We start from the raw sequence: 27,256 nt of genomic DNA, 5'->3' as shown, positions 1-27,256 counted from the left end.
TAGATAGATAGATAGATAGATAGATAGATAGATAGATAGATAGATAGATAGATAGATAGATAGATAGATAGATAGATAGATAGATAGATAGATATTTATGAGTTGGATAAATATATATATTTCCAACTCATTAATAAACACACTGTATATATATAAAAACACACTACATATATATAAAAACACACTATATATAAAAACACACACTATATATATATATATATATATAGTGTAGTATAGTATAGTATAGTATAGTGTATATATATATATATATATATATATATATATATATATATATATATATATATATATATATATATATATATATATATATATATATATCCAACTCATAAATAAACACACTGTATATAAATAAAAACACACTATATATATATATATATATTTGCCCCATCTCAGTGAACTAATCCATTGCGGAGGCCTAGACTAAAAGCCTATGCTTGATCTGAAAATGTGCCATGCAAGTTTTGGTTCATTTCATTCCATTTACGAGTTTTGCCAATTTACTGTAGTCATTGTCTTTTGTTTAGAGCGCTCCTGTCAATATTAAGTAAGGATGCGCACACATAGAAGTAGCCCTATAGACTACCTGGCCCTGATTACACATAGAAGTAGGCCTATAGGCTACCTGGCCCTGATTACACATAGAAGTAGGCAATAGGCTACCTGGCCCTGATTACACATAGGAGTAGCCCTACAGACTACCTGGCCCTGATTACACATAGAAGTAGCCCTATAGACTACCTGGCCCTGATTACACATAGAAGTAGGCCTATAGGCTACCTGGCCCTGATTACACATAGAAGTAGGTCTATAGGCTACCTGGCCTGATTACACATAGAAGTAGCCCTATAGACTACCTGGCCCTGATTACACATAGAAGTAGACCTATAGACTACCTGGCCTGATTACACATAGAAGTAGGCTTATAGGCTACCTGGCCTGCCCGCAAATGTAGGAATATAAATGTGCCCATTTGGGGATCTGATAGAATTTTTGATTGGCTTAACGCACCACCACTAATGACCTGTGAAACTTCAAACAGCAAGTAAACAAAGTGTGTTTTTACATCCATTGAGAAAGACAATAGTTCCTCAATGTATCTGAAAAATCTTTCCATGAAAACACCTTCTCCCCCTCACGAGACTGAAAAGATTTGGCATGGGTCCCCCAGATCTTCAAAAAGTTTTACAGCTGCAGCATCGACAGCATCCTGACCGATTGCATCACTGTCTGGTATGGCAACTGCTCGGCATCTGACCATAAAGCGCTACAGATGGTAGTAAATAAATCAATAACCAATAAATCACTTGGACCAAGCTTCCTGCCATCCAGGACCTCTATACTAGGCTTTGTCAGAGGAAGGCCCAAAAAATTGTCAAAGACTCTTGTCACCCAAGTCATAGACTGTTCTCTCTGCTACCGCACGGCAAGCGGTACCGGAGCGCCAAGTCTAGGTCCGAAATGCTCCTTAACAGCTTCTACCCCCCCAAGCCATAAGACCACTAAACAGTTAATCAAATGACCACCGGACTATTTACATTGACACCCCCCCCCCCACTTTGTTTTTACACTACTGCTACTCGCTGTTAATTATCTATGCATAGTCACTTTACCTCTACCTACATGTACATATTACCTCGACTAACCTGTACCCCCACACATTGACTCTGTACCAGTACCACCTGTATATAGCCTCGTTATTGTAAAAAATATATATATATATATATATATATATTATTTATTTTTTTTGTAATATTTTCTTAACTCTTAAATTGGATTGTTGAAAAGGTGTACATTGTTACATTAGCAGAACACTGGTTCTATGGTATTATGTAAAAGGTTGTATATTCTGCATGGACCTGTTACTACATGCCAAAATACGAGGACAAATCAGCGGGTGCAGTTGCACCTTTTAAATGCATGCAATTTTATCCTTGAAACATTTCATTGAAATACTGTATGAATAATTCCATTCATTCCTCTGGAGAAGGAATAGGGAGTGCCAATACGGCCGACTAGTGGCTTCAAAGCCTCTCATTTGCCAATACATAGCATCAGCAATCCATCAACGGGTACATAGTTGCTGACTAGACAAAACAGCGGCTGATATCCTCTGTTGGTTTGCTCAGGAGACGTACCTTCTCAAACTCCCTGTCCTCGAAGGAGATCTTGGCGGTGCCAGACTGGCGGACACCGGAGCCGTAGTCAGGAGCCTCCTCATCAGCTGGAGGGAAACACAAAAGCACCTTCACTTCACTTCCTCTAGAAGTCACACTCAGTCTGTCTTTCAGTCAAACCCGACCTGATCTGTATTATTACTGTGTATCTTTTGAAGAAAACCAAGTCCCTTATGTACATGTCTGTATGATTCAGTAGGTTAGGCATTCTTTGTTTGGTTGTTTGGTTGTTTGGTTGTTTGATTTATTGAATGAATGAATGATTGATTGATTTATTGATTGATTTGGTTGTTTGATGGGGGGGGGGGGGTCCAGATTTTACCTGAGATAGCCTGTACAGCTACCCTGAGGAATCCTTTAACCTCTCCCTTCTCACTGACGATGGCCACGCGATGGACCAGGGGCACAGGGTACAGCAGGTTACTCAGGTACACAAAGGCTCTGTATGGGAGGGAGAGAAAGGGAGGTAGAGACAGAGAGAGAGCGAGAGAGGGAGGTAGAGACAGAGAGAGAGAATTGAAGAGAAGAAAAGGAGAGACGTAGTTTGAATAAGAGAGAGATAGAATAGTTAATGTACCATTAGAGAAGCCAGAGACATCAGAACACCAGGACAGAGAGATAACGTCCAGAGATAACAACGTAACAGACGCTGACTAACAACTGATGTCATTTTGGCAACATATTTTCCATATCCCAAAATGTAGAAATATTGTTATTTTGTATGTAATGCGTGTAGTTCTATAGCTTGAAGTTACCACAAGACCACAACCTAGAATGGGAACGTCTTCTTTAGGATATTTAGTTTCAATCTCCAGGATTGTCAGATTCCATAACTCTTAGCTATAATCTTTGTAATAACATATTGTGTCTTGCAGTCAAGGATAACATTTCCAAAGTGCCAATGAGGCGGGTAGACATTTAAGGGGTAAAAGGGCGGTAGAAAGGGTAGGCTTACGACAACATTTGGTGAGGTGCAAAGAAGTCATGCTCAGGACAAAAAGATGAGAACAAAAAAAAAAGCTTTTGCCTTCTTTAACTCAAATGAATTGAAAAACAAATCAAGCAGAAATCCTCATAATACGGAACATGGCTAAACGCTTAAACTAACAGTCAACAGCTTGAAATAAGTTACGTCAAAAACAAAGAATGACACAATGAATTTATCAAAAACAAACCCACTCCTACAGGAGTGGACTGCTGGATTGTGCAAAAAAAAAAAAAAGGGAGCCAATGTTACAAAAAAATGTACAAATAAAGAATAATGTGCTCTGGCATGCCTAAAAGAGATAGCTGTGGTAGAAACTAGCTCTTTCATCTTGAGATATTGCGTCTTCCTAAATCACTTCCTGAATCAGTTGCTTCACATGAATCAACTGATGATTCATTTATATTTATTATCAAGAGAACGTTCATGACATGGCAAGGAAATCTAGTCGTGAGTGGCTGCTGTGTGTTGTGCAGAAACAAAAACAGATATCAGAAGATATATGAGATATGTTCTTGTTTCAGACGATGGGCTCCTTAAAAAAGACATACAAAAAAAAAGGTGAAACGCACACCTCAAGCATTCGTTGAGCAAACAACTTTGCTAGGATTACTACTAAAGCAAAGTGGCATGGCTGGATCCACCAACGTGTACAGGGCAGGGTCATCATCAGTGTCAAGAAAGAGCATCCATCCCTGACCTGTGTGCATAAAGGTATGCTATGACAGTAACATAAAGCTGAAGGTGTGATGTGACAGTAACATAAAGCTGAAGGTGTGATGTGACAGTAACATAAAGCTGAAGGTATGCTATGACAGTAACATAAAGCTGAAGGTGTGATGTGACAGTAACATAAAGCTGAAGGTATGCTATGACAGTAACATAAAGCTGAAGGTATGCTATGACAGTAACATAAAGCTGAAGGTGTGATGTGACAGAAACATAAAGCTGAAGGTGTCATGTGACAGTAACATAAAGCTGAAGGTGGTGATGTGACAGTAACATAAAGCTGAAGGTGGTGATGTGACAGTAACATAAAGCTGAAGGTGTGATGTGACTGTAACATAAAGCTGAAGGTATGATGTGACAGTAACATAAAGCTGAAGGTGTGATGTGACAGTAACATAAAGCTGAAGGTGTGATGTAACAGTAACATAAAGCTGAAGGTGTGATGTGACAGAAACATAAAGCTGAAGGTGTGATGTGACAGTAACATAAAGCTGAAGGTGTGATGTGACAGTAACATAAAGCTGAAGGTGGTGATGTGACAGTAACATAAAGCTGAAGGTGTGATGTGACAGTAACATAAAGCTGAAAGTGTGATGTGACAGTAACATAAAGCTGAAAGTATGATGTGACAGTAACATAAAGCTGAAGGTGTGATGTGACAGTAACATAAAGCTGAAGGTGGTGATGTGACAGTAACATAAAGCTGAAGGTATGATGTGACAGTAACATAAAGCTGAAGGCGTGATGTGACAGTAACATAAAGCTGAAGGTGGTGATGTGACAGTAACATAAAGCTGAAGATATGATGTGACAGTAACATAAAGCTGAAGGTGGTGATGTGACAGTAACATAAAGCTGAAGATATGATGTGACAGTAACATAAAGCTGAAGGTATGATGTGACAGTAACATAAAGGTGAAGGCGTGATGTGACAGTAACATAAAGCTCAAGGTTGGTGCTCACAAAGACAAATAATTACTGATGAGATTCAAAAGTAACAAAATTATAAAAAGACAAGCGTTAAAGCCCCAAAATGTCTACCAATTTATTACAATATTAGGTGGGATAAAAAAATGGATGGAATTTTTGACTGTCAGGATTTTTGAACAATATGAAAACTTAATCTTTCGAGTTTGACAGTTTAGAGTTTGACAGTTTAGAGTAAGGCTAATTCATGTTATAAGGGAGGAAGGGACTCTGACGAAAGGACAGTGTGGCTATTAGTTTCTCCCTCAGAACTAAGAGGCAAGGAGTGGTGCTTGGAACAGTCAGCTATGGCGTGAGCTTGAGGGAAACAGCTGGACTTATAAGGGGAGTGCCTCATACATGGACACATGAAAAGGGGACTGAACGAGAGGCAGGGGACCTTGAGTAATTTAGCCTTGTTTCTGATCTCTGTATTGGATGGAGCTAGCCATGATGATGTCATTCCCAATAACATGTTCTCACGCTACAGCGACAGACGAGGCTCTCTTGCCCCTCTGCAAAATACTGGACTGCCCTTACAGACAAGGTTCTCTTGCCCCTCTGCAAAATACTGGACTGCCCTTAGACGTAATGAAAATGTCAACTTATAAAAGCAAAGACAGGTCAATGTGGATGTGTGTAATTTGGTTGCCACAACAATGACAAAACCTCTATCCAGTGTTAATATTGTTGCTGATTTTCTGTGTGTGTGTGTGTGTGTGTGTGTGTGTGTGATGAATACGCATTTATGTGCATGTGCCTACATGGATATGTGTGTGTGCGTTTGTGTACCTGTGTGTGTGTGTGTGTGCGCACTCCCCCTGTCAGCGGAGATACCCAGAGTGTCTCAGTGTGAAAGAGCTAGTTTCCACCCTCAGCATGTTCCTGAAACCTCACCAACCTTCCCACTACACTGAATAACGGAGAGCGGTCATAAAAGGGATCCAGGCCTTCGCTGGAGCCGCCTCGGCACAGCTCTCCCTCTTCCTCATCATCATCATCATCCCCGAGCTCCGAGCACGGGTCGTCCAAAAAAATATCATCGTTCAGATCCTGCAAAGCCTCCTCCTCCTCCTCCCCTCCTCCTCGTCCCTCCGGACGAGTGTCGGCCAGCTCCGTTTGCTCGGAGGTGGAGAGGGTGGTGGAGGGAGTGGGGGAGGGAGTGGGATCACTCATGCGCTCGCTCATGCACGCGTTGAAAAGGGGGTTGCTGGTAGCCATAAACATGGGAAGTAAGTTAGATAGTGGCCTACAACAGGAAAGATAGAAACACATCTATATGGAGGAAAAGAAGCAGTTCTGCTAGGGAGCTGTAGAAAACCTATCTTTCTTCAGGTTGGTACAGAAGGCTTTGAAGTACACTACATGGCTAAAAGTATGTGGACACCTGCTCTCATTCCAAAATCATGGGCATTAATATGGAGTTGGTCCCCCCTTTGCTGCTATAACAGCCTCCACTCTTCTGGGAAGGCTTTCCACTAGTTGTTGGAACATTGCTGCGGGGACTTGCTTCAATTCAGCCACAAGAGCATTAGTGAGGTCGGGCACTGATGTTGGGAGATTAGGCCTCGCTCACAGTCGGCATTCCAATTCATCCCAAAGGTGTTCGATCGGGTTGAGGTCAGGGCTCTGTGCAGGCCAGTCAAGTTCTTCCACACCCATCTCGACAAACCATTTCTGTATGGACCTCGTTTGTGCATGGGAGCATTATCATGCTGAAACAGGAAAGGGCCTTCCCCAAACTGTTGCCACAAAGTTGGAAGCACAGAATCGTCTAGAATGTCATTGTACGCTGTCACATTAAGATTTCCCTTCACTGGAACTAAGGGGCCTAGCCCGAAACCATGAAAAACAGCCCCAGACCATTATTCCTCCTCCACCAAACTTTACAGTTGGCACTATGCATTTGGGCAGGTAGTGTTCTCCTGGCATCCGCCAAACCCAGATTTGTCCGTTGGACTGCCAGAAAGTGCGATTCATCCCTCAAGAGAACGCGTTTCCCCTGCTCCAGAGTCCAATGGCGGCGAGCTTTACACCACTCCAGCCGACGATTGGCATTGTGCATGGTGATGTTCGGCTTGTGTGCGACTGCTCGGCCATGGAAACCCATTTCATGAAGCTCCCGACGAACAGTTCTTGTGCTGACGTTGCTATCAGAGGCAATTTGGAACTCGGTAGTGTTGCAACCGAGGACAGACGATCTTTGCGCTTCAGCACTCGGCGGTCCCATTCTGTGAACTCGTGTGGCCTACCACTTCGTGGCTAATCTGTTGTTGCTCCTAGACGTTTCCACTTCACAATAACAGCACTTATAGTTGACCAGGGCAGCTCTAGCAGGCCATAACTTTGATGAACTGATATGTTGGAAAGTTGGTATCCTATGACGGTGCCACGTTGAAAAGTCACTGAGCGATTCAGTAAGGCCATTATAATGCCAATGTTTGTCTATGGAGATTGCATGGCTGTGTGCTCGATTTTATACACCTGTCAGCAACTGGTGTGGCTGAAATAGCCAAATCCACTAATTTGAATTGATGTCCACATACTTTTGTATAAATAGTGTATCTCAGTATACATCGGACTGGAGGCTTACTAATTCAGGAGAACGCATGACATGTGAGACATTCTTCATGCTGTTCTTGGATCCATGCATTAAGAGTCTCTCAGTCAAAAGGACGTTCTACAGAGACGTGTGGTGAGGGGAGGCAGGCTCATAGTAACGCCTGGCATGGAGTGAATGGAACGGTATCAGACACATGGAAACAAAGTGTTTGGTGTCTCTGATACCATTCCATTTCATTCCTTTCCAGCCATTACTATGAGCTTGCCTCCCCTCACCACACATCTCTGTCTCTCAAATGAACCTTGTTATAGCTAAGTGGGATTTTCAATTAATTTGGCAGTGTGCCTGTGGACTGGGGTCAGTGATTCCTTTCTAATTGGTCCTGACTGTCTTTGATCCCATCTGTGGTCCTCAAACATGCTGTCTGACCATGCTGTCTGACCATGCACTGACCATGCTCTGAGACCATGCGCTGACCATGCTCTGACCATGCGCTGACCATGCGCTTTGACCATGCAGTCATGTGCTGTACCTGCCAACCAGACGGAACCAGGGGAAGCGGTCGTAGAAGGGGTCTCCTCCAGTCATGATGTTCTCACAGTCTTCTATGGTGCTGCTGGGAACCTCTGCTGCTCTGTCATACATCTCTCTCATCAGGTCCAGACGCTGCCTGCAGAGGGCACCAAAGAGCAACACAGGACAACATCAGAAAAGAGCACAGAGGGAGAGAGAGAGAGAGAGAGAGAGAGAGAGAGAGAGAGAGAGAGAGAGAGACAGAGGTAGAGAGAGGTAGCAAGAGGTAGCGAGAGACAGAGGGAGAGAGAGAGACAGAGGGAGAAAGAGGTAGCGAGAGAGACAGAGGGAGAGAGAGAGACAGAGGGAGAAAGAGGTAGAGAGAGAGAGGAAGAGAGAGAGAGAGAGAAATAGAGAGAGAGAGTGCCTCACAGCAGCAAGATGTGTCCTGCTGCCACAAGAAAAGGGCAACCAGTGAAGAACAAACACCATTGTAAATACAGCACATATTTATGTTTATTTATTTTCCCTTTTGTACTTAAACTATACTGCTCAAAAAAATAAAGGGAACACTTAAACAACACATCCTAGATCTGAATGAAAGAAATAATCTTATTAAATACTTTTTTCTTTACATAGTTGAATGTGCTGACAACAAAATCACACAAAAATAATCAATGGAAATCCAATTTATCAACCCATGGAGGTCTGGATTTGGAGTCACACTCAAAATTAAAGTGGAAAACCACACTACAGGCTGATCCAACTTTGATGTAATGTCCTTAAAAAAAGTCAAAATGAGGCTCAGTAGTGTGTGTGGCCTCCACGTGCCTGTATGACCTCCCTACAACGCCTGGGCTTGCTCCTGATGAGGTGGCGGATGGTCTCCTGAGGGATCTCCTCCCAGACCTGGACTAAAGCATCCGCCAACTCCTGGACAGTCTGTGGTGCAACGTGGTGTTGGTGGATGGAGCGAGACGTGATGTCCCAGATGTGCTCAATTGGATTCAGGTCTGGGGAACGGGCGGGCCAGTCCATAGCATCAATGCCTTCCTCTTGCAGGAACTGCTGACACACTCCAGCCACATGAGGTCTAGCATTGTCTTGCATTAGGAGGAACCCAGGGCCAACCGCACCAGCATATGGTCTCACAAGGGGTCTGAGGATCTCATCTCGGTACCTAATGGTAGTCAGGCTACCTCTGGCGAGCACATGGAGGGCTGTGCGGCCCCCCAAAGAAATGCCACCCCACACCATGACTGACCCACCGCCAAACCGGTCATGCTGGAGGATGTTGCAGGCAGCAGAACGTTCACCACGGCGTCTCCAGACTCTGTCACGTCTGTCACATGTGCTCAGTGTGAACCTGCTTTCATCTGTGAAGAGCACAGGGCGATTTGCCAATCTTGGTGTTCTCTGGCAAATGCCAAATGTCCTGCACGGTGTTGGGCTGTAAGCACAACCCCCACCTGTGGATGTTGGGCCCTCATACCACCCTCATGGAGTCTGTTTCTGACTGTTTGAGCAGACACATGCACATTTGTGGCCTGTTGGAGGTCATTTTGCAGGGCTCTGGCAGTGCTTCTCCTGCTCCTCCTTGCACAAAGGCGGAGGTAGCGGTCCTGCTGCTGGGTTGTTGCCCTCCTACGGCCTCCTCCACGTCTCCTGATGTACTGGCCTGTCTCCTGGTAGCGCCTCCATGCTCTGGACACTACGCTGACAGACACAGCAAACCTTCTTGCCACAGCTCGCATTGATGTGCCATCCTGGATGAGCTGCACTACCTGAGCCACTTGTGTGGGTTGTAGACTCCGTCTCATGCTACCACTACAGTGAAAGCACCGCCAGCATTCAAAAGTGACCAAAACATCAGCCAGGAAGCATAGGAACTGAGAAGTGGTCTGTGGTCCCCACCTGCAGAACCACTCCTTTATTGGGGGTGTCTTGCTAATTGCCTATAATTTCCACCTGTTGTCTATTCCATTTGCACAACAGCATGTGAAATTTATTGTCAATCAGTGTTGCTTCCTAAGTGGACAGTTTGATTTCACAGAAGTGTGATTGACTTGGAGTTACATTGTGTTGTTTAAGTGTTCCCTTTATTTTTTTGAGCAGTGTATTTGCACATTGTTACAACACTGTCTACAGGCATAATATGAGAATGAGAGAGAGAGAGAGAGAGAGAGAGAAATACATATAGTAATATATATATAAATCTGAGAGATCTATTTTAGATTAAATTATCTCAATACTATGCTCCTAATAATGTATAACTGGACCCACATTTACTGTAACATATAGTTCATTATTAGTTGTGCCTGGGATCTGGCCTAGTGCTGGTTATATTCTACAGTACCTGAGCTTGTCCAGGGTCCAGCAGTGTGTGGCCCCGTTCTTCTGGTCCTGTACCTCCACAGCTACAATGGTCCTGGGGAATGGGCGGGTCGCCCTGTCCTTGGCTGCCTCAGGGGGCAGCAGGTCAGTGGGCAGGGGGGAGTACAGGGTGTCGGTCAGCAGCACAAACTGGAACTGGACCTGGGGGGGGGGGGGGGGGGGGGGGTGATCAGACCTGGGTTGAAATAGTATTTATTTCTTTTAAAAAACTTCAGCAGTGCTCAATTGAGCTTGCCCGGTACAATAGAACCAATGAAATAGTCTCAAAAGTGCAAACCCCACCCCATCTGGTACTTTAGACAGGCTCAATCAATCACTCCAAGTATTTGAAAGAAAACAAAACTTTATGAACCCAGGTCTGGGACAGTTATGCTTTTGTCATGACTCTCTCCTTGGTGAGGATCAAAAGGACCCATCAGCTAGGCAAATGTTTGAGGATAGCCAGTCTCTCCTGCTCTTTATCTGTCTCCACCTCTTTCCTCCACCTCTCTGGCACCCCAATGGTGGAACAAGCTCCCTCACGACGCCAGGACCTTCCGGAGACACCTGAAACCACCTTCCGAAGACACCTGAAACCCCACCTCTTTAAGGAATACCTGGGATAGGATTAAGTAATCCTTCTAACCCCTCCCCCCCAAAAAGATATAGATGTACTATTGTAAAGTGGTTGTTCCACTGGATATTTTATAAGGTGAATGCACCAATTTGTAAGTCGCTCTGGATAAGAGCGTCTGCTAAATTATATAAATGTAAATGTTTCCATTGTGTAACAAGCTGTCATATCGGGTTAGTCCACTAGGGACTTTTCATATGCATTATGTTAGTAATCAATAACCTACACCGTGTGTGTGTGTGTGTGTATGTATTTCTGTGTGATTATTTATTTAGTTAGTAAATAAATAAATGAAGCCAATTTGTGTATCGCTGATTCATCACTTAGGCTAGGGTTCATGCAGATTTACAGAGTCAACGACGTTCAGAATGAGACTGATATGAGGAAATGATTGATTGATGACTGGTATGATATCGATATATATATAGATTATTGAGTTAATTCCAGAAACAGTAACTCATTAAATAAACTTTTCCTGTGGTGCCCCAAATTACTAATGGATTAATTGTTACATGATTAATTTAATAAAGTAATAATTAAACATAGTAGGTAATTATTTGATAGATAGCAGTCATCACATTAAAGATAGTCATGTCACAACACTTCCGTGGTGATACAGGGACATGCTGAACGTTCTCAGACCTTCTTCTTGAGTTCCACGCTGATGGCGTTAGCCTCCTTGAGGAAGATGGCGTTTCCCCACAGCAGGTCTCTGAGGGAAGTGAACTGGTAACAGCACCACTTCCTGAAACCCCACAGGGCCAGCTCCGTCTGCCTCTCTGTCCACAGAACTTCCTCCTCAGGCTCCTCCTCTTCCTCTCCTATTACCTCAGGGTAATAACGGTCCACCTGTTTCTGAAGGGCTTCCAGCTTGCTCTCATAATCCTGTGGAAATGGTCACGTGATCAGGCTTTACTAGAAAATATTCAATATCGTAAGACAAAATGTGAATATTTTGGTGATTTTGTCCCTTCCTGGGTTTTGTCCATTTGTTAAATCGGTCTCACCAGCCTCTGCTGCTCTAGTAGGTTGTGGGTTTCCTCCCTCTCTTTACGATACTGGTCTTCCAGCTCCTGAAGCCTGAACAGACAACCACAGATATTATCTAAACTCTCCCTCACTCTTACCTCTGAACCCTCCCTCTGGTCCTCTCCTCTCCTCTCCTCTCCTCTCCTCTCCTCTCCTCTCCTCTCCTCTCCTCTCCTCTCCTCTCCTCTCCTCTCCTCTCCTCTCCTCTCCTCTCCCTCTCCTCTCCTCTCTAGTTCTCTCCTGTCTCACCTCTGGTCCATCTCCTGCTTCATGTCGATGCCCTGTTTGTCCAGCAGTTCTCTCTGTGCGAAGGCCCAGTCCACCGGCTCCACGGGGGTGTCAGCGCAGGGCGTCCTCTCCCGCTCCTGGCGTGCCTGCTCTGGGTGGTTGAACCGGAACACGTGGCTCTTACCCAGGATAATACGGTTCCCTGGAGACACACAACAGAGGAAAATTCAAAACCATTCAGTGACAGGTAGAAATGTCTGCATGGAAGTGATATGCAGGAGAAATGGAATAGGAAAGTGTAAGGGACATTTTAGGACAGGATGGGGGAAGAGAAGAGAAAGAGAGAGAGAGAAAGGGAAAGGGAAAGGGGGGGATACCTAGCTAGTTGTACAACTGAGATGTGTATTCCGCATTTAACCCAACCCCTCTGAATCAGAGAGGAGCGGGGGGCTGCCATAAATCAACATCCACGTCTGAGAGAGAGAGAAAGAGAAAGAGAAAGAGAGAGCGAGAGAAAGATATATAGTTGACCCACCTGATTTGAGGACTGTAGCCTCTGTGACCCTCTTCCCGTTGACATAGGTCTCAGCTCCCTCACAGGGCTCCAGAGTGACTGCTACTGGGGGAGAAGGCAGACAGACATGAGGGATGCGCGCAGTATCCATAACAACCACAACAACGACAAGGTCTCTGAAATGGATAGGGTCAATTCCACTTCAATTCAGTCAAGTGCTGCAGTCATTGCTTTACAATGAAGAAAAACAGCATTGTAATTGAAATCTCAGTTTACTTCCAGAGTTGTCATGGAATTGATCCCAACCTTGCTCTCTGATCTCTAGCATGTAAAGTCCATCTTTTCCCATTGAAGGGTACACTTGTGCAGTAGCACGTATGGATTTAAAAGCATGGGGTTGGTGTAAGCATGGGCTCTTAAACCAATCCTATGCCTTTAAATCCAAGACGGGGAGTGGACAAGTGCACACATGGAGGAAAAAGGTGTGGAGATTCAGGAAATAGGGAGAATTGCCATGCCAACCACAATAGCAGCACCATGCAGCCTCTTATCATTAGCAGTCACAACAGGGTAGTAGGGTATCAGTCACAACAGGGTAGTAGGTTATCGGTCACAACAGGGTAGTAGGGTATCAGTCACAACAGGGTAGTAGGGTGTCAGTCACAACAGGGTAGTAGGGTATCAGTCACAACAGGGTAGTAGGGTGTCAGTAATAACAGGGTAGAAGGGTAGAAGTCATAACAGGCTAGTAGGGTATCAGTCACAACAGGGTAGTAGGGTATCAGTCATAACAGGGTAGTAGGGTGTCAGGAGTAGCAGGGTAGCAGTCATAACAGGGTAGTAGGGTATCAATCACAATAGGGTAGTAGGGTATCAGTCACAACAGGGTAGTAGGGTGTCAGTAATAACAGGCTAGGTGGGTATCAGTCACAACAGGGTAGAAGGGTAGTAAGGTATCAGTCACAACAGGGTAGTAGGGTAGCAGTCATAACAGGCCAGTAGGGTATCAGTCACAACAGGGTAGCAGAGTAGCAGTCACAACAGGCTAGTAGGGTATCAGTCACAACAGGGTAGTAGGGTATCAGTAATAACAGGGTAGTAGGGTAGAGGTCATAACAGGGTAGTAGGGTGTCAGGAGTAGCATGGTAGAAGTCATAACAGGGTAGCAGGGTAGTAAGTATCAGTCACAATAGGGTAGCAGGGCAGCAGGGTAGTAAGTACTAAGGGTGGTCAGTCACAACAGTGTAGTATCTCACTTTCTCCCATGAGTCCCGTGGTGGACGTGAAGGTACAGTGTTCGTCCTTGATGAAGTGACCACTGAGCACAATGTCCTGTCTGCTGCTGGCGTCCACACGACCGACCCTGGGAAAGAGGAGACAGCGTTGGGACGGCGTTGGAAAGAGGGGCAACCACATGGTTAGTAGGCAACTAAATGAAGGAGTAAGGTGTAGAAAAGCCGCACAGACCACAAAAAGCCACAAGGTGCTTTTCTACGTCACCAATGTAAATGAGAGTTGGGCCAGTAAACCGAAAGGTCGCTGGTTTGAATACCCGAGCCGACAAGGTGAAAAATACGTTGAAGTGCCCTTGAGTAAGGCACTTAACCTTGATGGATCCAGGAGTGCAGTACTACTATGGGTGATCCTGTAAAACAACGCATTTCACTGCACCGATCCAGTGTATGTGACAATATATATATATATTTTTTTTTTAATGAACATTTCGTTCTTGATAAGGTATACATTTTTCTGCTGGAGGAATGTTCTCTCTTACCTGGTCAATATCTCTATGTTCTCTCTTACCTGGTGAATACCTCTATGTTCTCTCTGACCTGGTGAATACCTCCATGTTCTCTCTATGTTCTCTTACCTGGTGATGCCATCTTTGATGTAGTACAGCAGACACTCTGACATCAGGGGGTCCTCGTTAAGGTTCACCAGATGAGGAGTCTACAACAAGGAGAGTTCATATGGGTTCATATGGGTTTATTCTAGAGTAAATGTATATGTTGTCTAATGATTTAAATACAGGCCATATAATCTGTTCAACCTCATTTCAGATAAATATATTCAGTCACTTATTCCAACATCACATTTTAATTGAATAAAGATACTCATGCATAGATCTGGTGCAAGTAGATAAACACAGAGCATAGATCTGGTGCAGGTAGATAAACACAAAACATAGATCTGGTGCAGGTAGATAAACACAGAGCATAGATCTGGTGCAAGTAAATAAACACAAAGCATAGATCTGGTGCAAGTAGATAAACACAAAGCATAGATCTGGTGCAAGTAGATAAACACAGAGCATAGATCTGGTGCAGGTAGATAAACACAGAGCATAGATCTGGTGCAAGTAGATAAACACAAAGCATAGATCTGGTGCAAGTAGATAAACACAGAGCATAGATCTGGTGCAGGTAGATAAACACAGAGCATAGATCTGGTGCAAGTAGATAAAACACAGAGCATAGATCTGGTGCAAGTAGATAAAACACAGAGCATAGATCTGGTGCAAGTAGATAAACACAGAGCATAGATCTGGTGCAGGTAGATAAACACAGAGCATAGATCTGGTGCAGGTAGGTAAACACAGAGGCTGCGTCTTAAACATCACCCTATTCACTATATAGTACACTACTTTTGCCCAAGGCCCAAAGGGGCACTATGAAGGGACTACGGTGCCATTTTGGACACAACTGGAAATTCACTATAGTAGATGATGCAGAGTTTTAAAGACATGCAGACAGTCTCTATGGATCCACAACATTACTAATACCCATCAAACACAGATGGCTCTTCTAGCAAACAGAAGTGCTATAAATATTACTAAATATAGTAAACACATACATAATGTGTTTGCTTTTCTGACCTTGCATCTCTCTGCTGTTTGAAGCACAGTGAGTATGGCTTTGTTTGCTATGAATAATGCAGTAGATTAAAAGGGGAAGGCTAAATTAATCAAAGTCCTATTTACATAAGGAGACCAAATTAAAAAGGAAACCGTTGGTTGATCTCCTCCCCTGCTGTAAAGCTGTACATAACAGTCAGGTTCCAAATAGAGCTACGGAGACGAATGTATCACTGAACCAACATGCAAGAATTTAAAAGATTTTACTGAGTTACAGTTCATATCAGGAAATCAGTCAATTTAAACAAATTCATGAGGCCCTAATCTATGGATTTCACGTCACTGTGAATACAGATATGCATATGTTTGTCACAAAAACCTTTTAAAAAGAAAAGGAAGAGGCGTGGATCAGAAAACCAGTCAGTATCTGGTGTGAACAGCATTTGTCTCATGCAGCTCAACACATCTCCTTCGCATAGAGTTAATCAGGCTGTTTATTGTGGCCTGATTCAATGGCTGTGCGAAGTTCCTGGACATTGGCAGGAACTGGAACATGCTGTTAGGTGACATGTCTGGTAAGTATGCTGGCCATGGAAGAATAGGGACATTTTTAGCTCCGGGAATTTCCAGGAATTTAATCGGCAGGGACTGGGAGAATAGTCAGGATCGAGGGAAAGATGAACGGAGCAAAGTAGAGAGAGATCCTCGATGAAAACCTTCTCCAGAGCTCTCAGGACCTCAGACCAGGGTGAAAGTTCACCTTCCAACAGGACAACGACCCTAAGTACACAGCCAAGACAACGCAGGAGTGGCTTCGGGACAAGTCTCTGAATGTCCTTGAGTGACCCAGCCAGAGCCCGGACTTCAACCCTATCGAACATCTCTGGAGAGACCTGAAAATAGCCGTGCAGCGTCGCTCCCCATCCAACCTGACAGAGCTTGAGAGGATCTGCAGAGAAGAATGGGAAAAACTCCCCAAATACAGGTGTGCCAAGCTTGTAGCGTCATACCCAAGAACACTCGAGGCCGTAATCGCTACCAAATGTGCTTCAACTGTCACACCCTGATCTGTTTCAACCTGTCTTTGTGATTGTCTCCACCCACCTCCAGGTGTCACCTGTTTTCCCCATTAGTCCCTGGCTACCTATTACTGTGTTCCCTGTTTGTCTGTTGCCAATTCATCTTATTTTGTCAAGTCAACCAGCGTGTTTTCCTGGTTTTTCCTTTTCTCTGTTTTGCTAGTCCTCCCGGTTTTGACCCTTGCCTGCCTTGACTCTGAACCCGCCTGCCTTACCATACTGCCTGCCCTGACCATGAGCCTGCCTGCCACTCTGTACCTCCTAGACTCTGACCTAGTTTATGATCTTTTGCCTGTCCACAACTATTCTCTTGCGTGCCCCTTGGATTATAATAAATATCAGAGACTCAAACCATCTGCCTCCCTTGTCTGCATCTGGGTCTCGCCCTGAATAAAGGGTCTGAATCCTTGTGTCATTGTGATGAAAAAACAATGTATATTCAAAAATATTCAAAAAAAAATTTTTTGCTTTGTCATTATGGGGTATTGTCTATAAATAGATGTTTTTATTTATTTTTATTTAACTAGGGCAATTCAGTTATGAACAAATTCTTATTTACAATGATGGCCTACACCGGCCAAACCCGGACGATGCTGGGCCAATTGTGATGAAGGAAATAAAAAACATTTGAGTCAATTTTAGAAAAAGGCTGTAATGTAATGTAACACTGCTGCTTGGTGGAACAAGCTCCCTCACGACGCCAGGACAGCGGAGTCAATCACCACCTTCCGGAGACACCTGAAACCCCACCTCTTTAAGGAATACCTAGGATAGGATAAAGTAATCCTTCTAACCCCCCCCCCCCTAAAAAGATTTAGATGCACTATTGTAAAGTGGTTGTTCCACTGGATATCATAAGGTGAATGCACCAATTTGTAAGTCGCTCTGGATAAGAGCGTCTGCTAAATGACTTAAATGTAAATGTTAAATGTAAATGCTACACACTGTTTATTATCTATGCATAGTCACTTTACAAATTACCTCGACTAACCTGTACCACCACAGATTGACTCGGTACCGGTACCCCCTGTTTATAGCCTCGTTATTGTTATTTTATTGTGTTACTTTTTATTAAATATTTAACTTTAGTTTATTTTCTTAACCTGCATTGTTGGTTAAGGGTTTGTAAATAAGCATTTCACGGTAAGGTCTACACCTGTTGTATTCGGCGCATGTGACAAATACAATTTCATTTGAATTGATTGTACAATCCAGGTGTGCAAAGCTCTTAGAGACTTGCTTAGAACAGCTCAAAGCTGTAATCACTGCCTAACATGTATTGACTTAGGCATGTGAATTCTTAGGTAAATGAGATATTTCCGATTTTCATTTTCAATAAGTTAGCAAACATTTCTTAAAACACGTATTCGCTTACTTTATTATGGGGGTTTTGTGTGTAGATTGGTGAGGAAAAAAAATATTTAATCCATTTTGAATTCAGGCTTTTAAACACAGTAAAGTTTGGTATTAGTCAAGTTTGAATACTTTCTGAAGGCACATAGATTATGCACATTTTCAACATTTTAATATGGACTGACAAATGCTCTGTGTTGATACATGCTCTCTTTGAGAAAGAGGAGAGCTGAAGCAGAAGAATCTGTAAAGGTTACAGTCTACTGAGGCACTCAGAGAGACAGAGAAAGGTGTAGGAGACTCAAGAGGAGAGAGGAGTGTGTAGGAGACTCCAGAGGAGAGAGAAAGGTGTAGGAGACTCAAGAGGAGAGAGGAGTGTGTAGGAGACTCCAGAGGAGAGAGAAAGGTGTAGGAGACTCCAGAGAGGAGAGGAGTGTGTAGGAGACTCCAGAGAGGAGAGGAGTGAGTAGGAGACTCCAGAGAGGAGAGGAGTGTGTAGGAGACTCCAGAGAGGAGAGGAGTGTGTAGGAGACTCCAGAGAGGAGAGGAGTGTGTAGGAGACTCCAGAGAGGAGAGGAGTGAGTAGGAGACTCCAGAGAGGAGAGGAGTGAGTAGGAGACTCCAGAGAGGAGAGGAGTGAGTAGAGACTCCAGAGAGGAGAGGAGTGAGTAGGAGACTCCAGAGAGGAGAGGAGTGAGTAGGAGACTCCAGAGAGGAGAGGAGTGTGTAGGAGACTCCAGAGAGGAGAGGAGTGTGTAGGAGACTCCAGAGAGGAGAGGAGTGAGTAGGAGACTCCAGAGAGGAGAAGAGTGAGTAGGAGACTCCAGAGAGGAGAGGAGTGTGTAGGAGACTCCAGAGAGGAGAGGAGTGTGTAGGAGACTCCAGAGAGGAGAGGAGTGTGTAGGAGACTCCAGAGAGGAGAGGAGTGAGTAGGAGACTCCAGAGAGGAGAGGAGTGAGTAGGAGACTCCAGAGAGGAGAGGAGTGTGTAGGATACTCCAGAGAGGAGAGGAGTGTGTAGGAGACACTGCAGAGGGACCAACCTCATTGGGTGAAAACAGCCCTACTGTGTCTATGAACACAGCCTCAGGCTTTCTGCTCTGCTGTGATGTCGAGGGCTTGGAAGTAAATCAACATGAATGTGTCATACCCTGATCTGTTTCACCTGTCTTTGTGCTTGTCTCCACCCCCCTCCAGGTGTCGCCCATCTTCCCCCATTATCCCCTGTGTATTTATACCTGTGTTCTCTGTTTGTCTGTTGCCAGTTTGTCTTGTTTGTCAAGTCAACCACCGTTTTTTTGTGTCAGCTCCAGTTTTTCCCCAGTCTCTCTGTTCTCATGCTCATGGTTTTTGACACTTGATTGTCCTAACCCTGTACCCGCCCGCCTGACCACTCTGCCTGCCCCTGATCCTGAGCCTGCCTGCCGTCCTGTACCTTTGCCCCTGCTGCTGTAATAAACATTATTACTTCGACATGGTCTGCTTCTGGGTTTAACCCTTGATACCTGATAGAATGCAATAAATAAAATAAAACATGACTTGCTCCCCTGCTCATCCTCATCCATGGCTAGTGGTACATTTGTTGATTACACTATTTGAGTACATACTATTATTAATGTTGAAAACCTGTGAGATGTATTCTGGGATGCGTTGCCGTCTTACCTTCTTGGGGGAGAAAACACCCACAGTTCCTCCATCTTCCCTCATGGCCACACCCATCTCAGCCAGCAGGGCCTCTCTGTGGAAGAGAACGGAGAGTTGTGATGAAATCTGATGAGGTGATCTAAGCTCCCGACTCTGGACCACATGTCCCCTGGCGATGGGAGGTTTGAGCCCCCGCTCTGTCTATGACCCTGCTATCTGCCCCCCTCTCTCTACATTTCTCACTGTACTGTCAAAAAATGTTTCATTCCAAAATGATTCTTCGTCAGATTCATAAAAAAAAAGAAAAAAAGTGAATGGACAGTTGTCTCCTAATCTTCATGGTCCTTGGAGCCTGGATACTGTAGGGGCCTTTCAACGGTCTCCTAATCTTCATGGTCCTTGGAGCCCGGATACTGTAGGGGCCTTTCAACGGTCTCCTAATCTTCATGGTCCTTGGAGCCCGGATACTGTAGGGGTCTTTTCTTTACTATCTGCAGGCAGGTCTATACTGTAAATAGAGATGTGGAAGCTGAAAGAACTCACCTTTCCATTCTGATGGCTTCTGTTCTGCGAAGTTTCTCCTCCCAGGTCTCATTGAGCTCTGCGATGATTTTCTCTGTTTCCTGATGAAATCACAAAATCATTAATATCTGAGGGTGTCAAGCCCCCCCCCCCCTCAGAGTCTATGTTCAATCTGTTGGGCAGAGGGGTATTATGTCTGACTGTAATCAATGAATCAATCGATCAGTCAATTAATCAATCAATTAATCAACCAATCAGTGTTCAGTTCACCTTGAGTCTCTCGATGGCCTGCTCGCTGCCAGGGCTGATCATGATGCGGTCATGGAGGCTGGCGATGGATCCGGCTCGACTGGACAGGGCGGACAGAGAGGGGGAGGGGCTCATTCCCGTCATGGCATTGGTCACTGTGGACAGATCATAATGTTGATTGACAGATTGGCGATTATTGTTATTGTTCTTAAAATTGGATAGGTCTGTCAGGCGGGGCACAGGAAACAGGGGGGCAGGACAGGAAGTGGGGATAGAGCAGGGAGAGGGAGGTAAGAAAGACGGAGGGAAGCGGAAAGAAAAGGAAACAATATTGAAAAAGAAGTAAACCGAAGACAGAAGAAGACAGAAGACATGTAGCTTGAAACAAATCTGAAACACAAAGTGAAACATTAACTGCGAGTAAGAAGGACACCAGAAAGAGAAGACAGAAGCAGCCCTGCATGCAGAAAGCCACGCAAAAAAAAGAAGAAGAACGTAAAATATATGGCAGTATGGGCATACAGAGCGACTGGAGGGGCTAAGCTAAAAAATATTAAGATCTAACATCAAGCCGGATGCTCAATATGCCATCGAGCTTCAAGCAAAGCAATATCAGTCAGTAAGGCCTGTCAGAATCCTCCTCAATTCAACACTGTCACCCATCTTCCTGAATGTGCTGAGGTTAGCTCCCTACTGCATACAACACCACATGTATTGTTAGCCAAAAAGCACTATTCAATCTATTGGACCCTACATCAAACTCTACACCATCAAGGGAATAACATGTTTCAATAAAAATATACCGCTGAAACACCACACCAAGAACACACAAAAGACTGGACTGGACTGGACTGGACTGAACTGAACTGTATTGGACTGGACTGTATTGGACTGGACTGGACTGATGGGGGCTGTGGTTTCCTTCCTTACAGAGCCACTAGCCACTAGCCACTAGCCAGACCGTACTATGGATATCAAATGTCATCTAAAAGCTAGTGAGATTCACTAACTGCTCCACCAGCTACAGTAAAAACCATCCTTACCAAACCCTATTACTGTAAAAACCATCCTTACCAAAACCTATTACTGTAAAAACCAACCTTACCAAACCCTATTACTGTAAAAACCAACCTTACCAAACCCTATTACTGTAAAAACCATCCTTACCAAACCCTATTACTGTAAAAACCATCCTTACCAAACCCTATTACTGTAAAAACCATCCTTACCAAACCCTATTATTGTAAAAAACCATCCTTACCAAACCCTATTACTGTAAAAAAACATCCTTACCAAACCTATTACTGTAAAAACCAACCTTACCAAACCCTATTACTGTAAACACCAACCTTACCAAACCCTATTACTGTAAACACCAACCTTACCAAACCCTATTACTGTAAAAACCATCCTTACCAAACCTATTACTGTAAAAACCATCCTTACCAAAACCTATTACTGTAAAAACCATCCTTACCAACCCTATTACTGTAAAAACCATCCTTACCAACCCTATTACTGCAACAGGAAATCCTTTTCTACAGCAGAGTACCAAGCGGAAGGTATTTCGTTGAGAAGCAGATAGAACATGGACTGACTGTACTGTGCTGTAAGTGAGGTTGAGATTCATGACTGTACTAACAGATTACTGATCACTCTAAAATGTTGTTTGATTTTCCGATCTCTCAGATTTTATAAGAGCTTCACATTCTCTATCAAATTATATCTAGTTATATTAAGTTACCCAGTGTTTTGTCACGGTTCACTATGTGAACACAACATACTAAAAGGTCATTTTGACGTGGTTACTTTGGGAAAAATATACTGAAAGGTCTCTGCAACCTTGTATGGAACAATGACTCTCAGCGTTGCAGGTAGGTTATGCTATAGCAACACAGAGGAACACAGTAGGCAGGTAGGTGCTGCTATAGCAACACAGAGGAACACAGTAGGCAGGTAGGTGTTGCTATAGCAACACAGTAGACAGGTAGGTGCTGCTATAGCAACACAGAGGAACACAGTAGGCAGGTAGGTGTTGCTATAGCCACACAGAGGAACACAGTAGACAGGTAGGTGTTGCTATAGCAACACAGAGGAACACAGTAGGCAGGTAGGTGTTCCTATAGCCACACAGAGGAATACAGTAGGCAGGTAGGTGCTGCTATAGCAACACAGAGGAGCACAGTAGGCAGGTAGGTGTTCCTATAGCAACACAGTAGGCAGGTAGGTGCTGCTATAGCAACACAGAGGAACACAATAGGCAGGTAGGTGCTGCTATAGCAACACAGAGGAACACAGTAGGATAGAAAAACAGCTGTCCGTATACTTTCTGTTAAGCCAAGACGGCACACAACACTTCAACAACCCTACATTTGGAGGCCATCTGTTGAAACACAGTATCTAAAAGCAATGTCAAAAAAACATCAAATTTCCTGTGAGATAGCAGACAAGCAAACTACAGTAGAGAAAAACAGCAGAGAGAAGAACAGTAGAGAGAGGAACAGTAGAGAGAGAAACAGTAGAGAGAGAAACAGTAGAGAGAGAAACAGTAGAGAGAGAAACAGTAGAGAGAGAGAGAAACAGTAACACACATTTCAAACCAGCAATGTCAGTGCCAAGCGCTGGCCCCTTGTACGCTAGGAGAGAAAGAGAGAGAGAAAACAGAGAAAGACAGAAGAGGAGAGAGGAAAACAAAACTGTGAGAGATTGACTTATTCACTCAGTGTTAGCTGAACAGCTGGTGCCAACATACTGGTTCTGCTAAATATACTGGTTCTGCTAACATACTGGTGTTGCTAACATACTGGTTCTGCTAACATACTGGTTTTGCTAACAGACTGGTTCTGCTAACATACTGGTTCTGCTAACATACTGGTTCTGCTAGCATACTAGTTCTGCTAACATACTGGTACTGCTAACATACTGGTACTGCTAACATACTGGTTCTGCTAACATACTGGTACTGCTAACATACTGGTACTGCTAGCATACTAGTACTGCTAACATACTTGTTCTGCTAACATACTTGTTCTGCTAACATACTTGTTCTGCTAACATATTGGTACTGCTAACATACTGGTACTGCTAGCATACTGGTACTGCTAACATACTAGTTCTTCTAACATACTTGTTCTGCTATCATACTGGTACTACTAACATACTGGTACTACTAACATACAGGTACTGCTAGCATACTGGTTCTGCTAGCATACTGGTTCTGCTAGCATACTGGTACTACTAACATACTGGTACTACTAACATATTGGTACTGTTAACAAACTGGTTCTGCTAACATACTGGTACTACAAACATACTGGTACTGCTAACATACTGGTTCTGCTAACATACGGGCTCTGCTAACATACGGGCTCTGCTAACATACGGGCTCTGCTAACATACTGGTAGTGCTAACATACTGGTTCTGCTAACATACTGGTTCTGCTAACATACGGGTTCTGCTAACATACGGGTTCTGCTAACATACAGCTTCTGCTAACATACGGGTTCTGCTAACATACTGGTGCTGCTAACATACTGTTTCTGCTAACATACGGGTGCTGCTAACATACTGGTGCTGCTAACATACTGGTGCTGCTAACATATGGGTTCTGCTAACATACGGGTTCTGCTAACATACGGGTTCTGCTAACATACGGGTTCTGCTAACATACTGGTGGTGCTAACATACTGGTGGTGCTAACATACTGGTGGTGCTAACATACGGTTTCTGCTAACATACTGGTGCTGCTTACATACTGGTTCTGCTAACATACGGGTTCTGCTAACATACTGGTGGTGCTAACATACTGGTACTGCTAACATACTGGTTCTGCTAACATACTGGTGGTGCTAACGTATTGGTTCTGCTAACATTCTGGTGGTGCTAACATATTGGTTCTGTTAACATACTGGTGCTGCTTACATACTGGTTCTGCTAACATACGGGTTCTGCTAACATACTGTTTCTGCTAACATACTGGTACTGCTAACATACTGGTACTGCTAACATACCGGTGGTGCTAACATACTGTTTCTGCTAACATACTGGTGGTGCTAACATACTGGTGGTGGTAACATACTGGTGCTACTAACATACTGTTTCTGCTAACATACTGGTGCTGCTAACATACTGGTGCTGCTAACATACTGGTGGTGCTAACATACTGTTTCTGCTAACATACTGGTGCTACTAACATACTGTTTCTGCTAACATACTGGTGCTGCTTACATACTGGTGCTGCTTACATACTGGTTCTGCTAACGTATTGTTTCTGCTAACCAGGGTTGTAGAATCGCACAAGAACTGTTTTTGTCACGCCCTGACCATAGAGAGTCCTCTGGGTTCTCTATGGTGTTGTAGGTCAGGGTGTGACTAGGGGGGTGTTCTAGTTTTCCTATATCTATGTTTGTTTTTGTTGTATGGTTCCCAATTAGAGGCAGCATACTTAAGTTCTCCATTGTTCCCACCTGGGTTGTGGGATATTGTTTGTGTATGTGCATGTAGCACCACTGAGGTTACGTTTCGTTGTTGATTTATTGTTTTTTCTGGAAGTTTCACTACAAATAAAGATGTGGAACTCAACACACGCTGCGCCTTGGTCCATGAATTACCACGAGCGTGACAGTTTTCAATGGCAATTTAGGTTGCTCTGTGTATAGCAATCTGACTTTAATGACTTGGTTCAATCATCCACATAAGTTGCCATTGAAATTCACTAGTCCTAAGAGCTGAGCCAGGAACATAAAACCAATCCACACACTCTTCTCTTAACTGTTAACCCACAGACTGAAGAAGGGTGAGAGGGAGAGAAGGAGAGAGAGAGAGGTTGGGGGGACAGTGAGTGAATAGCTAGTGATTTCCATTGTGAATGTTCACTTCTGACTGAAATGTTGTGTCCATACTAAATGGCAACATAAATCCCTAGTTTGAAAGCGACTGTTTTCTGGAAGCTGTGTGGCGCCATTTTCCCTACATTTATCTCCATATGGGCCAGCTCGCTAGCAATTCTAGTTCCCAACCAATGAGCTTCAGGACCCACGTTATTTGATTGACAGCTAGCAAGACACACACACAGTAGAGAGAGAGGGTGAGAGGGAGAGAGCAATGACGTGGTGCACATACCTGCACACAATTTTCAGGGACACTACTTTGGCTCGTGGGCACTACTTCTACATAACAAGTATACAAAAGTACCAGAGAATCCCTTTAAGGTTTATGGTTCGGCCCAAATGGCACCCCAATTCCCTATATAGTGCACTACTTTTGACAAGGGCCCATAGGGAACTACACAGGGAATAGGATGCCATTTCAGAGTCAACCTTTGTGAAAATGGTGGTAGGACAGCAGATTGGACAATCCCTTACTTTCGAGGATGTCTCCCAGTCCCTGGGATAGGAGGAGGTCCCTCAGGCGAGACACCTCCTCTTTCAGCTCACGGACCAATCGGTTGTTAGGGTCCTCATTGATGACAGCGTTACAGCGGATCTGTTTGGCTCTATCTGCATACCTGAGAAGGAGAGAGGAGCACCAACATGATGAGACCTGAGGAGGAGAGAGGAGCACTGGGACCTGAGGAGGAGAGAGGAGCACTGGGACCTGAGAAGGAGAGAGGAGCACCAACATGATGAGACCTGAGGAGGAGAGAGGAGCACTGGGACCTGAGGAGGAGAGAGGAGAACTGGGACCTGAGGAGGAGGGAGGAGCACTGGGACCTGAGGAGGAGGGAGGAGCACTGGGACCTGAGGAGGAGGGAGGAGCACTGGGACCTGAGGAGGAGAGAGGAGCAGCAACATGATGAGACCTGAGGAGGACGGAGGAGCACTGAGACCTGAGGAGGAGAGAGGAGCACTGGGACCTGAGGAGGAGGGAGGAGCACTGGGACCTGAGGAGGAGGGAGGAGCACTGGGACCTGAGGAGGAGAGAGGAGCAGCAACATGATGAGACCTGAGGAGGACGGAGGAGCACTGAGACCTGAGGAGGAGAGAGGAGCACTGGGACCTGAGGAGGAGGGAGGAGCACTGGGACCTGAGAAGGAGAGAGGAGCAGCAACATGATGAGACCTGAAGAGGAAGGAGGAGCACTGGGACCTGAGGAGGAGAGAGGAGCACTGGGACCTGAGGAGGAGAGAGGAGCACTGGGACCTGAGGAGGGGAGAGGAGCACTGCGACCTGAGGAGGAGAGAGGAGCACTAGGACCTGAGGAGGGGAGAGGAGCACTGGGACCTGAGGAGGAGGGAGGAGCACTGGGACCTGAGGAGGAGGGAGGAGCACTGGGACCTGAGGAGGAGGGAGGAGCACTGGGACCTGAGGAGGGGAGAGGAGCACTGGGACCTGAGGAGGGGAGAGGAGCACTTGGACCTGAGGAGGAGAGAGGAGCACTGGGACCTGAGGAGGAGAGAGGAGCACTGGGACCTGAGGAGGAGAGAGGAGCACTGGGACCTGAGGAGGAGAGAGGAGCACTGGGATCTGAGGAGGAGAGAGGAGCACTGGGACCTGAGGAGGAGAGAGGAGCACTGGGACCTGAGGAGGGGAGAGGAGCACTGGAACCTGAGGAGGAGGGAGGAGCACTGGGACCTGAGGAGGAGGGAGGAGCACTGGGACCTGAGGAGGAGAGAGGAGCAGCAACATGATGAGACCTGAGGAGGACGGAGGAGCACTGAGACCTGAGGAGGAGAGAGGAGCACTGGGACCTGAGGAGGAGGGAGGAGCACTGGGACCTGAGGAGGAGGGAGGAGCACTGGGACCTGAGGAGGAGGGAGGAGCACTGGGACCTGAGGAGGAGAGAGGAGCAGCAACATGATGAGACCTGAGGAGGACGGAGGAGCACT

General features: G+C 44.9%; 1 protein-coding gene across 12 annotated transcripts in view; it reads right to left on the bottom strand.

The window, feature by feature from the left end:
- The window catches only part of kif1aa (kinesin family member 1Aa), a 162,060-nt gene that overhangs the window by 75,280 nt on the left and 59,524 nt on the right, over positions 1-27,256 (bottom strand). For 5 of the 12 annotated variants that reach the window (XM_082957087.1, XM_082957089.1, XM_082957091.1 and 2 more), the window contains 16 exons: positions 25,794-25,936; positions 23,021-23,065; positions 20,451-20,584; positions 20,202-20,281; positions 19,677-19,752; positions 14,600-14,679; positions 13,986-14,092; positions 12,751-12,834; positions 12,237-12,417; positions 11,966-12,038; positions 11,601-11,843; positions 10,308-10,486; positions 7,971-8,108; positions 5,777-6,085; positions 2,518-2,636; positions 2,157-2,242 (listed from right to left, as the gene is read on the bottom strand). In XM_082957087.1, coding sequence (XP_082813213.1) covers positions 2,157-2,242; positions 2,518-2,636; positions 5,777-6,085; positions 7,971-8,108; positions 10,308-10,486; positions 11,601-11,843; positions 11,966-12,038; positions 12,237-12,417; positions 12,751-12,834; positions 13,986-14,092; positions 14,600-14,679; positions 19,677-19,752; positions 20,202-20,281; positions 20,451-20,584; positions 23,021-23,065; positions 25,794-25,936 — 2,077 coding nt within the window. The remainder of the gene's footprint in view (positions 1-2,156; positions 2,243-2,517; positions 2,637-5,776; positions 6,086-7,970; positions 8,109-10,307; positions 10,487-11,600; positions 11,844-11,965; positions 12,039-12,236; positions 12,418-12,750; positions 12,835-13,985; positions 14,093-14,599; positions 14,680-19,676; positions 19,753-20,201; positions 20,282-20,450; positions 20,585-23,020; positions 23,066-25,793; positions 25,937-27,256) is intronic. The other 7 variants (XM_082957096.1, XM_082957094.1, XM_082957097.1 and 4 more) reach the window with 4 other exon arrangements.

This window comes from Salmo salar, chromosome 10, assembly GCF_965601325.2.
Source record: "Salmo salar chromosome 10, fSalSal1, whole genome shotgun sequence".
NCBI lineage: Eukaryota > Metazoa > Chordata > Actinopteri > Salmoniformes > Salmonidae > Salmo > Salmo salar.
This window is presented reverse-complemented; position numbering and strand designations above follow the sequence as displayed.